The sequence below is a fragment of the Hyperoodon ampullatus genome (genome assembly GCF_949752795.1).
Source record: "Hyperoodon ampullatus genome assembly, chromosome: 1".
NCBI lineage: Eukaryota > Metazoa > Chordata > Mammalia > Artiodactyla > Ziphiidae > Hyperoodon > Hyperoodon ampullatus.
This window is the reverse complement of record NC_136914.1, coordinates 4,203,174-4,220,179: the sequence shown is the minus strand read 5'-3', so window position 1 is coordinate 4,220,179 and position 17,006 is coordinate 4,203,174. Positions and strand designations below refer to the sequence as shown.

Here is a 17,006-nt window from a genome sequence, read left to right as displayed (position 1 = left end):
GTGATTGAAATAAACTAAAAAGAAGCTGAGGGAGATGTGCATTAAAACCTCTAATATTCAAGTCACTAGAAATCCAAAATGAAAGAGAAAGATACACCTGAAACAAAAAAGTATTTTAAAATAAGAGCATAAAACTTCTCAGACTTGGTGATAAAAACGAAAAAAATGAAATTTCAGGGAGTACGGTTGGGGGAGAACGAAAGAACGTGTCCTGAAAGCAAATATAAAAACCTAATACATTATATTTAGCAAAGAAAGATTTGATTTATCATAGGTTTCTTCTTAGAAATCATGGAGGCCAGCAGACTGCAGGAAAATAGTTTAAAGTATTGAAAGAACAAAAACCTGAAACACAGAATTCTACATGCAGCAAAAATATCCTTGGACGAAGGCCAAATAAAAGCATTTTCAGAAGAAAAACTAAGAAATCATGTTTCCAGCAAAACTACTCAACAAGAAATGCTTCCTTCACGAATTAAGAGTAAAAGAATTGTAGATATCTGAATAAACGTAAGTTTTTTCTCCTCTTAAGTTCTTTAAACTACATATTACAAGTGAAATTAAAAATTATAACATTGTCTAGAGAGGCTTATGATACATTAGATACAAAAAGGAACAATGGTGGAGCTTAAAGGTATCAATATACTTGCAGTGGTTCTATATTTTATTTGAAGATGCTGAATATTAACTCTAGGTATACTGTGAAATCTCTAAAGCAGCCAATAAAAATTTACATAAAGAGATAGATCCAAAACCTAATAGAAATTAATTTTCAAAGAATTCTAAAAGAATTCAAATACAAAGTAAAGGAAAAACAAAGGAAAAATTATACTGAGACAAATAAATAATAAATCACTAGATGCAAATAAAGCTATATCAATAATTACATTAAAAGTAAATAGTCAAAACACAATGAAAAGACTAAGTGTCTCAGAGTACATTTTAAAAAATAAAACATCCAACTACACTGTGTGTATTAGTCATTGTTTTCTATAGAAGGAGAACCAACAGGTTGTGTATATATACAGAGAGAGGCAGATATTTATTTTAAAGAACTGGCTCACACAACTGTGGAGGCTAAGTCCAAAATCTGCAGAATAGACAAATACTCTGGAGATTGAGGAAAACATAACCCAAGTCCAAAGGCATTGTGTTGGCAGAATTCCTTTTTATTTTATTAATGCCTTGAACTGATTTGATAGGCCCACCCACATTATAGATGGTAACCTGCTTTACTCAAGGTCTGCCAACTTAAATGTTGACCACATTCAAAAAATGATTTCACAAAAATATCCAGGATAATGTCTGACCAAATATCAAGAACTACGGCCCAGCCAGTTGACACAAAATTAGCCATCATACTGTGTACATAAGAAATTCAATTAACTATAAAGATGTAGATAAATTAAAATGGAAAAAAAGATATACCATGCAAACACAGAGCAAAAGAAAGCTGGATTAGCCATATAAATACTAGATTTCAGATCAAGAAACATTTCCAGGGCTTCCCTGGTGGCGGAGTGGTTGAGAGTCCACCTGCCGACGCAGGGGACACGGGTTCGTGCCCCGGTCTGGGAAGATCCCACATGCCGCGGAGCAGCTGGGCCCGTGAGCCATGGCCGCTGAGCCTGCGCGTCCGGAGCCTGTGCTCCGCAAGGGGAGAGGCCACAGCAGTGAGAGGCCCGCATACCGCAAAAAAAAAAAAAAAAGAAACATTTCCAGGTGGAAAAAAAGGAAAAAACATAATTATAAAAGCATTAATTCCCCAACAAGCCATAAAAATCCTCAATATCGATATACTTAATATCTGAGTTAAAAAACCTGAAGCAAAAAATGATAAAAATACAAAGAAAGACAAAGAGAAAAAAGCATATTTATAGTCAGAGATTTCAATAATCATATCTCTATAAATGACAGAACAAGTAGACAAAGAAGCAGTAATGGCACAGAAGATTTGAAAAATGGTATCAACCAACTTAGCCTACTTGACATTTAAAGAATACTCCATCCAACAATATCAAAACAACATCAAAATACATGTACTTTTCTGGTGCGCATGGAACATTTACCCAGATATACCATATGCTGGACCATAAAGCAAGTCTCAATAAATTTTAAAGGATTCAAGTCATACAAAGATCCTCATAGACCAAAATGAAATTAAATTAAAATTCAAACAGGGACTTCCCTGGTGGTCCAGTGACTAAGACTCCACGCTCCCAATGCACAGGGCTAGGGTTCGATCCTCTGTCAGGGAATTAGATCCCACATGCCACAACTAAGAGTTTGCATGCCACAACTAAGACCATATGCAGCCAAATAAATAAATAAGTATTTAAAAAAAAAGAAAAGAATCCCATGGCCAAGTTAGCATAGGAAGCCCAGGGATTAATGATTAAAAAAAACAACTTAAAATTCAAACATAAAAAGATCTCTGGAACACACTTCTAAATAACACATGGATAAAACAAGAAATGAAAAGAAAAAAGTATTTCGAACTGAATAAAAATGACATTAAACTGAAAGTGCTTAGGAAGAAATTTAAAGCACTAAATACCTATATTCAAAAAGAAGAAAGATCTCAAAACAGTGAAAATGAATAAATTTGATTAACCTCTAGCCAGACTGATTTGGAAAAAAGAAAGAAGAAAAATTGTTAGTGTCAGAAATGAGAGAGGTAAAATCACTACAGGCTTTTCAGGTATTTAAATGAAAATAAAGGAACAACTTTACATCAATAAATTTGACAGTTTAAATGAAACAGACAATTCCTTGATAGATGGAAACTTACCAATACTTACCAAAGAATAAACAGATAACCTAAACAGCCCTGTATTTATTAAGAAAATTGAATTTGTAGCTAAAAACATCCCTACAAAGAAAATTCCACTCCTAGTTAACTTCACTGGTAAATTTTAGCAAACACTTAAAGAATAAATAATAATAATTCTATACAAACTCTTCAAGAAAATTAAAGAGTAGGGAATATTTCCCAAATCATTTTATGAGGTCAGCACTTACTCTGGCACTTAAATCAGCAGACTTTGAATATAACAAATTACCCTTCATAATGTGGGTGCCTCATCCTAACAGTTGAAGGCTTTAATAGAAAAAAAGAAAGGACCTCCCTAGAGGAAGAGGGAATGCTGCCAGCAGACTGCCTTTGGACTCAAACTGCAACATCAACTCTTATCTGGGTCTCCACCTGCCAGCCTGCAAATTGTGGAGCCTTCCACAATCACATGAGCCAATTCCTTAACATAAATCTCAATATCCCTCCCTCTCTCTCTCTCTCTCCCTCCCTCTCTCTCTCTCACGCATATGCACACACACCCACAACCTTTTGGTTCTGTTTCTCTGCGAACCTCTGAAAATACACTCAAGTATAATGTATAAAGTCATCTTCAATCTTACAGAGAATGAGTACTGAAAGGTAACAAATAAAAACTTTGTAATAGAGGATTGATATGGGAAATTTATTATAACTAAATCAGTAAATTAGTTACTGTAGCTGATCATCCAGCAGAGTAGCTGTTAAACTTTTGTAGCCCAAAAACCTTCTCATTAAATGAAAGATTTAAAACGAAAGTATTCTCTTTTGTTACGATGACTGTTGCAGACTGAATGTGTGCTCCTCAATTCACATGTTAAAGCCCTAAGCCCCACAGTGGCTGTATTTGGAGATGGGGCCTATAAGAAGTCAATTAAGATTGAATGAGCTCATAAGGGCGGGTCCCTGATTTGATAGGATCAGCATCCTTATTAAAAAAAAAAGACTAAAGAGCTTGCTCTCTCTCTCTCTTTCTGTTCGTGCACACACAAAAAAAATCATGTGAACACACAGGAAGAAGGTGGCTGTGTACAACCCAAAGGGAAAGCCCTCACCAGACACCAACCCTGCTGGCACCTTGATCTTGGGCTTACAGTCTCCAGGACTATGGGAAAACAAATTTCTGGTGTTTAAGCCACCTGCTCTAGGGTATTTTGTTAAGGCAGCCCGAGAGGACTAATACAATGATGATTTGGGATTGGGGTTGGAAGAGGTTATGTTTTAAAGGGAAGATAGAGATCTTCTCTTGGATCACAATTGAATATTTTTATTTTAGGACCTAAAGATAAGTCTGCTGAAGAATTCGACCTTACAATAGCAGTATAATAGCACTAACCATGCAAAATACTGGAATGATTTGCCTGATCTGTCCTCACATACTAAATAGTAACACAGCCTCTATATTCAAAGATCTTTTCAAAAAACATAAGACATGGGGTTTCCCTGGTGGCACAGTGGTTAAGAATCCGCCTGCCAATGCAGGGGACATGGGTTCGAGCCCTGGTCTGGGAAGATCCCACATGCCACGGAGCAACTAAGCCCGTGTGCCACAACTAGTGAGCCTGTGCTCTGGAGCCCGCGAACCACAACTACTGAAGCCCGCGTGCCACAGCTACTGAAGCCGGTAGCCTAGAGACTGTGCTCCGCAACAAGAGAAGCCACCACAATGAGAAGCCCACACACGGCAACAAAGAGTAGCCCCCGCTCACTGCAACTAGAGAAAGTCCGCGCACAGCAACAAAGACCCAATGCAGCCAAAAATAAATAAATAAAATAAATTAATAAAAAAAAAAAAGACATGAAATAAAAAGCTCTTATATCTTAAATCATTTTATAAGATCCAGTAATAATTTTCATACCTAAGAATCTGTCATTTCCAAACTGATCTCTTCTATTAAATATATTAAAATTCTTGAAATGTTAAACTCTTACCGTAACCCATTCCTTTGGTCAAAAGCAGGTATCATAGAATTAGGGTGTTCTGACATTAATGCAACAAGCAGCTGTAGGACATCCATTAGATTGTCATCCTAAAATTATTTTAGAATTTTTTTAAATAAAGAAAAACAACTTATTTGAACAATGACTATTTCTCAAACAATGAATTTTAACTTAAAAAAAAATAAGTAGACAGTTATACGAATCCACTTTTTTTAAGCATTCTTTACATACACATATTCACCTGCATAACTCAAAATACACAACACCAAATAGTCAAATAATTTATTAATCAAAGATAAAAAATGTCTCTTATACTGTATCAAGATTTCCTAAAACATATTCCATTGATATAATAGATACTGATTTACAGATTTTTTTTTTTTTTAAAGGAAGGATTATACAGCAAGAAATTGGGCAGGGGGTAGGGAGAAGAGGTCGTTCTTTTTATTACAGCAAGACATATTGAAGCTTTAATATGCTAATAGATGTTGTGATATGGTAGTAGTGCTGGGGACAACATACTGTGTATCACTTTCTAAACTTATTTAACTAGGACCACTGTGCACTAAGCCTCTCAAGAAACTAGTTCTGAAAGAAGACCTTCTGGGAAATGATAACTGGATAGTTCTCTTATATTATCTGTTGTCAGTATTAAAGATATAGATGATCAATAAATGTTTATTGTGTCAACATGCTACTGTATATGGTATAATTTGATAACATTTACATAATAGCACAGGAGTTAAGTACATATGAGTACTGAAATCTAAAAATTTCAGGAAAATCCTTTACAACCTCTGTTGCATATCATTAGGGCCTACTTGGGCATTACAAATCCAAAGACTAAAGGGAGGCAGCAGTTAGTCATCTCTATGGTGCCCTGCCTCCAGGTTTTCATTCACTGCTTTTGAACTTTTGCTGTGGAAGCTACTTGAATATTTAATTTTCAATATGCTAAGTAAATGATCTAGAAGGAGGGCACTGAGCCTTTGGAAAACTGTTATTTGAAGGACCTGAAAAATCCCTGATTTAATAGTTTCAGAGAAAACAGAAGATCACTGTGACTTCCAGTTTCTCCCTTATGAAATATTTTGGTCCCTAAGGGTCAAGAAAATCTAAAAATAAAATAGAATATCCTACTCAAGAAGAAAAAGAAATCACAATCATTAATGCTTGAGTCAAATATGATCCAATCAAGAAATTTAACACATTCTTTTCTGCCCCAATTAACAAAGATAGGCCCAAACCATATCTCTCATCTATTAATGATTTTAAAAGGCACTATTTCATGCTGTAACAAATATGTGAACTCAGAAAAAATGAATTATAACACAGGAATGTAAATTATCATATAAATGTTGTGCTTTATATGAAATTAATTTCAGATTCTACTTAGTTAAAACATGTTTAATCAGATTATTTATTTAGACTACATCTGGCATATATTACATTTTTGCAATGCTAAAAAATAAAGGAAAAAACTCCAGACATTTCAACCTATTTATTTTCAACCTCCTTTTCAACCATATAATTTTAAATCAACCATAAATGAGTTGTTTAACTTAATGGTATTTGATTATACAAAATCAGTGGGAAGACTGTTATGAATTTAAAAGTCCAATCATTTTTAGTCATTTTCATTATCTATTTTTCCATTTCTTACACTGGTTCCTGGAAATAAACTGAAAGTATTCTTTGGTATAGTTTATTACTAGGTCAATGAGATCTAATTTTAACACTTTTTAAAAGCCTTTCATGATTATTCGCAAAGGCATCTTGTGGTAATAAAGAATAGTTAAATGAAGATTGCTAACATTTAGTTCCTAGATACGTTTGCTCTCCATTATAGTTACATCATTAATGAAAGATTTCTTTAACTATTTTACTTTTAAAAATGCGCATAATGCAACTTCAAAAAATAAAATCCCAACATATAAAATTCAAATGTTACCTCATGCATAGTGAGTAGATAATTAAGAATGGCCTGTAGCTCATCTTCCTTTACTCCAGAATCCTTTAAAAACATAAGACAAGTATCTTATGCTTACATATATAAAACTTTTTTGAAAAGGGAAATTATACACACAGATTTCTCAACTTGGTGAGTTGCTATAAATATAAAAAGATAATGTAATATAAAAATCTAAATTTAAAATAAAAATTTGGGGAAGCACTAAAGACATGCAGTATGCAACACAGTGTAGAAGTCAAAAGAGATCAGACATCAGTATCCCGTTTTTGGCACCTTATATGATAATCTATCTAGTAAAACTTCAGAATCCTGACATAAGCAAAAATAATAATTAAGAACAAGTAAAAGGGTATTACTCAACACCTATCACTCCTCTAAATACAGAAGACAATTTTTCTGTTTATTTTTTTCTATTAAATTTGGATAGTAAAATGAACAGTTTCTAAAATTACCAAGTTAAAATGTCAGGTACTAAAAATTGAGTAGTAATTTCACTGGGAAAAACACTGTACTTTTAAATATGAATGTATTATGAAAATTTTCAAACTACTGTATTACTAATCATAAAACAAAGCTGAAATCTCAAAAAAGAACAATAAGAATTAGGAAACAAAACACACTAGGAAAGAATAGAAACAGACAATATAAAGGTTAAATTTTTTAATAAATGGAAATAAGATATCTGATTCTGAAAGATATACTAACAGGTCCATTTACCATATTATGTGACAGCTAATAAAGCATTAAATTGTAAAGAATAAGAAATAAAATGATATAGGAAAATACTGAATAAAACACTGGCAACAAATATATTTATATATTGGTATCTTATAAAACCAAAACACCGTCCTTAAAAGTAATATTAAATTTTACTTTACTGATAGTAGAATGAAATGGAACAAATGTAATCATTTCTATCTGGTACATTTATACAGGAAAATTATTTTTCAAAATCTGAATGTCAGGTACAAGGAATCTCTAAAATTGAAACCTCCTTGAGAAGCTCTGTTGACTACTGCATCACCAGTTCTAAGAATAGTAGAAGTAACAGAAACTCAGGAAATATTTGCTGAATGAAAGAATGAATGCACTTGAACTCCAACAGAAATTCATATAATACATATTACTATTATCATTTCCAATTCTGCATTAATGTTTATCAATTATATGCCTAAGCAGAAAAAACAAACAAGGAAATAAATATCTTTCAAAGTTTTTCCCACTGTGTAAACCTATTAATAGAGCAAAGAGTAAACAAACCAAGATTGTATTTTATGTGAAATTTTAAGTTCAATACACACATGCTATAGGGTAAGAAATATGAACTCACCTTCATCACTAATTGCTTAATGAACATCAACAAGAACGCTCGTAGAGAAAGCATTTCTTTTGGATTAGGTCGTGGTCCATCTTTTAAAAAGACAAACACATACACACACACTGAGTATTTCAAAAACCTCAAAGTTAAGTATAAAATTCTCATTCCCAATAGTTTTTCCACCTATTTATAAGAAACATAAAGGTCAGTTTCCTGAAGAGTTTAATGCCTCTAGAAGGACGAGCATTCAATCTCACATGCAGTTGTATATACAATGCTCCAAATGTACAAAATGGGTTATGTAGAAACTACAATGAAAATGTTTGTTTTTGGGTAAGGTCAAAGGAATTTTAAAACATAAAAATGAGGTAACAAATTTATATTTAGTTTTAAAAGACTCTCTTGGAATGTTACTATGGTAACATAAGTTTACAAAGAAAAAAGCAAAAGAAAATCTAAACTTTATATGTGAATTTAGTATGAAAAAACTTTTTTCTGTTGTTACCACTGTATAAGCTAATACAAAAAGCTCAAAGTACACCTCAACACAGTATCGTTCATGAAGAAGGGAAACATTGTGTTGACCTCCTCTGACATCTCCTCCTTTTCTTGAAAAAGTGCTTGGTCACACATGGCTCACATTAAAGTCAATTTTCATGTCTCAAACATACAATTCCCAAGTAGAAAGCTTGTAGAAAGCTTTTGAAACCAAACACCCATTGTCCTAAGATCCTAATTTAAGTACTTGTCTGCCTCATATTTTCTGCAATTTTCCCCCCACTAATCACTATTTACAGCTAGTTCCTGGACCACCGAAGCATAGGACCACCATGACCTTGAACAGATCAATTAAAATAGGAAGAAAATTGTTTAAAATTTGTTCCACATGACAATTCCTAGACAAAGAATAGGTTACAGAGTTACAATACAATTGCAAAGTTTGTCCAGCTCTCTCACTTGAAGTATAAGACTTTCCCAAGGTCACTAATCAGTTATAAAATCAAGGCCAGAATATAATACTAACACCTAGGACAGTACATGACACACCTACAGCACCATGAAATAATCAGAAGGATATTATAGCCTAGTTCTAGATCTGCCACAACCTCTCCAGCTTAAACAGATCATGTAACTTCTGTATGTCCTCACAGCTTTCTAAATTATAGCTAGCATATTGTCTGAGAATAAATCAAGTTTATTTTGAAAGGGATAGAAAAAGTATTACACAAATATGAAACCTCGTCTTTGTAAATCATTGAACAACCAAAGCCTTTGAGTAAAATCAGGATGTATGTTGTTAGACTCTCCAGCATCTATTTCCTGATTTCAAGCAACAGCTCTCAATTTTTATAAAGGGACTGAACCCATCTTCACACTCACATCATGTGTTCTGGAGGTAAGAAGGACCTCTGTGCCTGGGCAATCTGAAGAATACCTGCCACACAGATGGACAAACGAGCCAATGAGCAACAAAGAGACTAAAAGGAACTTTTGCTGGAAATGCTCAATACAGGCAGATGCTCTTTTGCTGGATATAAATTTGTGAGGATGTGAAGGTAGAGTGGTTGTCTGCCACTCTACAAAGAGAGAAATTATATGAAAAGAGCCAACACAGAAGAACTGGGAAATTGAGGGAGACAAACTGGGTCCAACGGCTGTATTTTGAACCCCTGCACCAAGTCCTACTGAAACTGCCAGTTTATATGAGCTGGTTAACCCTCTTTTATGATATAAGCCAATTTGAAGCAGGTTTTGCAATACTTAAAACCAAAAGAGCCACCATTTGTGAAACTTTTTATCTTGACCCCCTCCAAGAACTACTGACATGGTCAGTGAACACTATCCTTCCAGTAATTTAGTCCTGATTATATAGGAAAATAATTACTGAAATTCTGTAGATTCATTATATTATTTATTAGAAGCAGATACTCCCTACCCCATCCTATCTCCATCTCCCAAACAACACTGTTGTCAATGATTCTCATTGGGATAACTGGACTCAACATCAATACCAGTGGCTAATATAGAATTTCTTCTCATTCTCAATGCCTTAAAAATCATCCTAGTCATATTTGCCCTCGAACAACTCATACTAGCAAAAGTACCATTCTTCTGTAAAAGTAGCGAGTTATTAACCTCTGGCAACCACGAGTTAGGACAAACTATTAAAATTTATCACCAAGATTTAAAATTTTTACCATTATGAGATTTAGGAAAACTTCCAGAAGAGTGTAATAGTATTGGGAAAGACAGAAAGAGACAGAGAGAGAGAGAGAAAGAATGAGAGAGAGAGAGAGAGAGAGAGAGAGAGAGAGAGAGAAGAAAAGAAAAGAGAAGAAAAAAGAAAAGAAAAAGAAAATCCTGATTTGCCATATATATATAACGTAATATATAGAGATGATATACCTAATCCTTTTGGGGTGATACCACTCCGATCCTGAGGATTCACTGCCCAATAGTAGTACTTCAGTGTATGCATGATGAGAAGCACTGTTCCAACTCTCCGAATGGCATTATATATGTTGACTGTACCAATGAATTCCGTGGACAGATAAGTATAGAGTGTCAACTGAACCTAGAGAATCAAAATGAAGAGCTAAATCAAAGAAGCTGACCAGCATTTTACCCGTTTCCAGGAATACCCTCAGGCTGCTCTACTTGGACCATACTTGTTCCAAAAAGCAAGCTGCTTAGCTTGATAATAACATTCATGTTAACAGATAACACATATCCACTGACACATACAAGCACACATACTCCTTATAAAATAAAAGCAGGCAAATGCTTCTTTTATAGTAGCACTATAAAGTAAACACCCCCAAATATATCAAATTTTTGCAGCACTATTCCATGGAAAAAACTGTTTGGTTTCTATTTAGCAATCAGCAATTATTCATGAACTTATGTAACTTCTTTATAATAAACCTACTACTTATGCTATGTATAGTTGTTTTCAAAAGCTAGAAATTGTCTTTGTTTTAGAGAAAATTAGCAGCTGGAGTAACTCAAAAGAAAAAAAAAAGAAGTAGAAGTAAAAAAAAGTAAGAAAAAGTCAAAAGAAAGAAAATCATATAAAAACATGTAAAGCCTACCTTAAGAAATATTTATTAGAAAAATAGAATTCTGTTATAACAGCTCATTACTACAAAGACTGTAATTATAAAATTATAGTCTCTAAAATTCACAAACAATTATACTCTAGTACTCATAACAGCACAAAATAAGGACCACTTTTGGTCTACTTTCATATCGAAATCAAGAATACTTTATAAACTAAACAATACTAAGTACAGCATTAAATTTGGCCAAAACCCACACTACTCCTGATCATTTACAACTGAACATTTATGTTACCTTCCCAGACACTGAAGGCATTTTCATTTTTAACCCTGAAAGATAAAAATTAGTTGTGTATCTTCCACATGCCCTATAAACAATCAAGGTTAAATGAATTAGGGAGTCAATCAGTAATCATACATGGTAAAGAGTGGCAGATTCTGAATCACTTAAAGTTGAGGCTTGGAAGATGATTGTAGTTTAGAAAACCATAAATATGCTATAATCCACAGACTTGCTGAAAGATAACATTACTTTGATGTAGCTACTGCTGCTCAAACAGACAGGCCCAGCTTACTTGTCACTGAGGATACACAGCACTTTCTATGACATGGTTCAAATTCTTAACCATGCTATTTCAGTCATGTAGAAAATATTTACCTCCACCTATATGTGCAGCACTGTATTACCGAAAATACAGTGGCATAGACACTGTCCCTCAGTAGCTGAAAATCTAATGGAGAAGATAAAAAATACACAAATTTAAGTGAAAAAATAAAAGGTAATAAAGACACCTCACCTACTGAAACATAAGAAAGGTCATGTGGCAATAAACAAGTGCCATACAGCTATTAAATACTATTAATTCAGAGGCCAGAGAAATTATTTTAGGATAAGCTAAAATAGTCAAGAAAAGTTTCACTAATAGAGGCGATATTACGGTAGCCTTTGAAGATGAGTAGAACAATAGGTAGAAAGAACAAAAGAGGAAACTTCAAACAGGGAAAATGGTAGATGATACAAAAAGTTTCGCCAAATCTAGAACCACCATCCTCATTCTGGACTGTGCATTAAAATACCTGAAGAACATTTAAAAAATACCGATGTCTGGGTCCTGTCCCAGACCAATTATATTAGAATCTAGGGTGGAGGGAGTGGGATTCTGGTTTTGTTTTGTTTTGTTTGAAAAAAAAACAAAAAACAAAAAGCTTCTCCCAACTAATTCTATAGACAGCCAAGATTAAGAACCACTGCTCTAGGATAACATTTTGTAGCCACCTAGACACTGAGGACAAGTGAGTTTTTCACAAAGAAAGCCTAGAAAGAATTGGCGTGAAGACCTAATGCTTTATTCTGAAAACAACGAGAAACCATTACAAGTTTGGAGGCTAAGAAATGATTTGATGAGAGTGATATGTTAAAAGCATAAAGGATTCTGACGAAAAGTGATAAATTAAGATATGGAGAAGTGGAGAAAGTCAGTCTACGGAGAATGATACTATAGTTAAAGAAAAATGAACAGGATTTAACAACAACATATTGGAGACCTCAAGATTATTCATATTCTACTTATGAATAAACCTTTCCTCTTTCACTCTTTAAATAATCTAATAACCACACAAATTACACATTAACATCTGTCTTTCCCATTACACCTAAATTCTATGAGGGCAGAAATCAGATCTGTCTTGCTCACCACTGTATCCACAGTGCCCAGCATAAAGTAGCCACTCAGCAAATGAAAGACTGCTACCTACAAGAAAATTCATCTCTCGTTAGGTCATTTCAAAGCCTGTCTCTGAGCAGATCAAACTAACATGGATATTATAAATGACTGTGAGCACCCTTTTCCAAAAGCAAAAATTGATTCATACAATCATACCCTCAACTTTGGTAACCAGAGGTGAATTTACCATGAAGTTAATGAAGCTTAAACTTCATGCCCACTCATCTAGACATATTCCTTCCAAGACCCTAAACCTAATTTTGCATGCAGTATGTTGTATTCTTTTTCTTAAAAAGCTCCTTCCTCCCCCAAATTGTATGACCTTCAGGTCAAAACAAACTTTGCATCTGCCTTTTGTTATAACTACCTTTATAATAAAATTAGATATAACCCCTCATGCATACACAAAGCAGAAGGCTGAAACAAAAGTTAACTTTAATATTACCAAATCAACTGCAAATTCTGAAGAGGAAATTAAAGAAAATTATTAACAAGGAAAAGGTAAGAAATAGAGTGTAATAATATGATGGACTTAAGGAAACAATACAATGAAAATTTTTAAATATTCCCCTACAAGTAAGTATCTCATAAGAAGAGGCTTTTTGACCATTTCAAAAGAGGCCCAAAGCCTTACAATATGCTGCTTAGTAAGACAAAGTGTTTAGTAAAGGTTTAAAAAGTAACTTGAAACAATCCTTGAAAAGAAATAAGACTGAGGGTCATAGAAGAGAAAGAGGTCAAATTTGAACCCAGAGATAAAAAGCTACAACCTCCAGCTGCCTCCTTTGATTATTTCCAAATGGCAATCAGAGTCAGCAGCTGTTTTTCTCCTTAACATTTGAAAAGAGCAGCTGAAAGTAAGATACTATGACTCCAGAAAAGCAAAAAAGTCTGCAGACATTTTTTTCTGACAACTAGAGTAAGTATGTGTTATTCCAACCTGAACAACGGTAAACACTTGCAAGTGAACCAAAAGAGAGAGGGGGAGAGAGGAAATCAAATTTTTAGGATAACTTAATAGAACATTAGGATTTATCAAAGGTTTTATTTATATATTTTATCACAAATTCACTTATGTTCACTTAATGTAATTGATTTGCTGTTACAGTACTAAATAAATTACTGTGTAAAATATGACTGTATTTAATAATTTGAATTAATGTGAAATTAAAACGATTAAATGTGACCTGTATAGCATGGAAGCCTTCAAGAAAGGGTGACATTTCAGCTGTTCCTGTAAGAATTAAACTCAAGAGCTCATCACGTCGGTGGAAGGAATATGTGTGTATAAAAGAGGGAGAGAGAGCAGTGAGTATGTATTTATATATATGTATGCATACATACATACGGATACATAGATATATATGTTTGTATATTTGCAACAGAATAGAGCTACAGCTCATAGGAAACATTATATTTACACTGGAACTATCCAACTTTGGTTTAGTAAATATAAATCAAAGTCTCTCTCAAATAAAATTTTATTTGATTTAACAACAGAAAATAAAGACTATAGCTTTTTTAAAAAAGAAATACTGATATTGCTTTAGGAAGGGAGGGAAAAAATACTGACTGGCAAAAGTATATTTAGTCAAAAAATGCATTCCACTGAAATCTTACATAATAGCATGTAAAAGGATAAAAGAAAATCCTCATAATGATCACTCTTCTCAAGTACAAAAACTTACTGAACATATTAGCACAAAATCAATATACGTATTACCTTGGCTGGGGTATGAATCCATATAGCTGGGTTAAGAAGAATGTGATCACACAACTGCTTGAGTAGGGGCAGCCCATTCTGCAGATTACTCAGATATTTTGAAAATGCAAGGCAAAGTTCAAGTACTGCTCTGCTGACATGGGATTTGGAAGACTGCAGAGGAAGATATTTCAAAGGTCACTACCAACACAAGGCAAGGTAAGTAAATTAAAGGCTGTCAATACCAGAAAAAAGTAGGTCCACAAATTATGCTCAAAGTCAAAGATGCCATGAGACTCAATACGGCATTCCTCTAATAAAGCAGTGGGGGCAAGTTAAAACAACAAAAGGTTATTTTAATTTAGGTAATTTTATATAACCAAGGAGACACACTTGCAGACAGAATTTCTCAACCACTTAGGAGACTAAGTTTCATGGCCTGCAAATTAAGAATCAAAAATGTAAAGCATTTGATACTTTACCTTTTCAAGACTATATCCTATTACCAAAAAGCCCTTGCAGGCAAGCATCTGCTCTTGCATAGCAATTGAGTTCTTCAACAGCTCCATGATAAAAGCCAGCAAAGTTGAACTGGAATAAGAAAAAAGACAACGGTTTGAAAAAACATATTCTATTTTTAAAAAGGGGAGGAGAGGGGTTAAATAGATGCAGTCTTTCATCTACCTTAATAAAAAGTTTCTATTCCAAGGAAACTGACACTACTAAAACTGCCTCCAACACTATTTTAGGACTAAAATTTAATGTAAGATTAGGATTTATTACTCAAATATTTAGTTCATATCCTTTATCACAAATATATTAATAAATGAATCACTTAGAAACAATATGAAAAACATGCATGAAATAGAGCAAAATTAGGAATGTCCAAAAACAAGTAATAAAATGGCTAACGTAAGTATATTAAAGCCCTAAAGAATGGATGTAACTTAGATGAGCAAGTGTATTCAATTTTGGAGGGTTAGAGGCCAAATAGAAGGAAAAGATATGGAGCAAACAGACTAGGATAGATAGCCTCCAAATGTGTTAGGGCTCCAAACTGGCCTAATTTGAATGGAGCATAGGGCTCATAAAGGGGAAAATAAGAAAGTAAAGCTGTAGACAAACTGAAGTACTTGAATAATAATTTAAGAATTTTGTTCATTATCCCAACAGAAAAATCGTGAAGTAGTTAAGACTACAGCCATGCTCCCAACCTCACAACCTGTAGATACTCAAAATATAATGGAATAAGGTTGGCTGTTACGTCCTTCTCAAAAGTCTTGAGAGATTCCTACAAAGAAAGGGAGAACAGCCAAACTCCTCCACAAAAGTACTTTTAACTGTCAGCAATTCCAATAATGTTGAAAAGTTAATTAAAAAAAAAAAAAACTGAGCCCTGTTATAAAGGTTTTAGACAAGGATGCAAAAACTTTTATTAAGTAGCAATATGTCAAGGATATTATTTTAATTTTTTTAAATGTAGTCAATACTAGCTTTGATACATAATTCCTTTAAAAAAGTCATTCCACTGCCTAAAAATAATCTGGAAAAAATATTACATCATTAAATATATACATTGGTATTAAACCTCAAGTTGCATGTAAAAGTAGAAATTAGAAAAAGAATTTCAAAAAAGGAGAATGAAAAACATTAAAATTACTCAAATAATTAAACATAATTACTTTATTATAAATAGATTCACTAAATTATACAGCCATGAAAAATTCATTTAGACATCCTTTCCAACATTGTATTAACTTGTCCTAGAATTCATGTCTCTTCCTTTTCTACACCCAACACTACAACAAAGGAGACAAAGGTGCCAAATATATTATCTAATTTTTAAAAACCATATCACTTATTATGTAACATAATCAAAAATTTTAGATTTCAATTACTTACTAGCAATCAATAATAATTAAATATGGAAAGCTGGGGCTTCCCTGGTGGCGCAGTGGTTGAGAATCTGCCTGCCAATGCAGGGGACACGGGTTCAAGCCCTGGTCTGGGAAAATCCCACATGCCACAGAGCAACTGGGCCCGTGCGCCACAATTACTGAGCCTGCACGTCTGGAGCCTGTGCTCCGCAACAGGAGAGGCCGCGACAGTGAGAGGCCCGCGCACCGCGATGAAGAGTGGCCCCCGCTTGCCACAACTAGAGAAAGCCCTCGCACAGAAACGAAGACCCAACACAGCCATAAATAAATAAATAAATAAATTAAAAAAAAAAAAAAAATATGGAAAGCTGAATTACCATAAGAAATCACTGCTACATAACCATTTAAAATATTTTAAAACTATATTTTAGATAAAAATACATGCATTTCTGATAAATCTATTATCACTATGTCTAACTTTATTCGAAAATAACATTATTGCGGGGGGCTGGGGGAAGATGGCGGAAGAGTAAGACGCGGAGATCACCTTCCTCCCCACAGATACATCAGAAATTCATCTACA

The 17,006-nt window shown here is 33.9% G+C and overlaps 1 protein-coding gene across 4 annotated transcripts in view; it reads right to left on the bottom strand.

Annotated features, from left to right (window-relative positions):
- LRBA (LPS responsive beige-like anchor protein) overlaps positions 1 to 17,006 on the bottom strand; it is a gene marked incomplete at both ends in the record, with an annotated part of 768,451 nt that overhangs the window by 620,166 nt on the left and 131,279 nt on the right. For all 4 annotated transcript variants that reach the window (XM_079699415.1, XM_079699414.1, XM_079699417.1 and 1 more), the window contains 6 exons: positions 4,763 to 4,860; positions 6,723 to 6,785; positions 8,074 to 8,153; positions 10,468 to 10,636; positions 14,568 to 14,720; positions 15,029 to 15,137. In XM_079699415.1, coding sequence (XP_079555541.1) covers positions 4,763 to 4,860; positions 6,723 to 6,785; positions 8,074 to 8,153; positions 10,468 to 10,636; positions 14,568 to 14,720; positions 15,029 to 15,137 — 672 coding nt within the window. The remainder of the gene's footprint in view (positions 1 to 4,762; positions 4,861 to 6,722; positions 6,786 to 8,073; positions 8,154 to 10,467; positions 10,637 to 14,567; positions 14,721 to 15,028; positions 15,138 to 17,006) is intronic.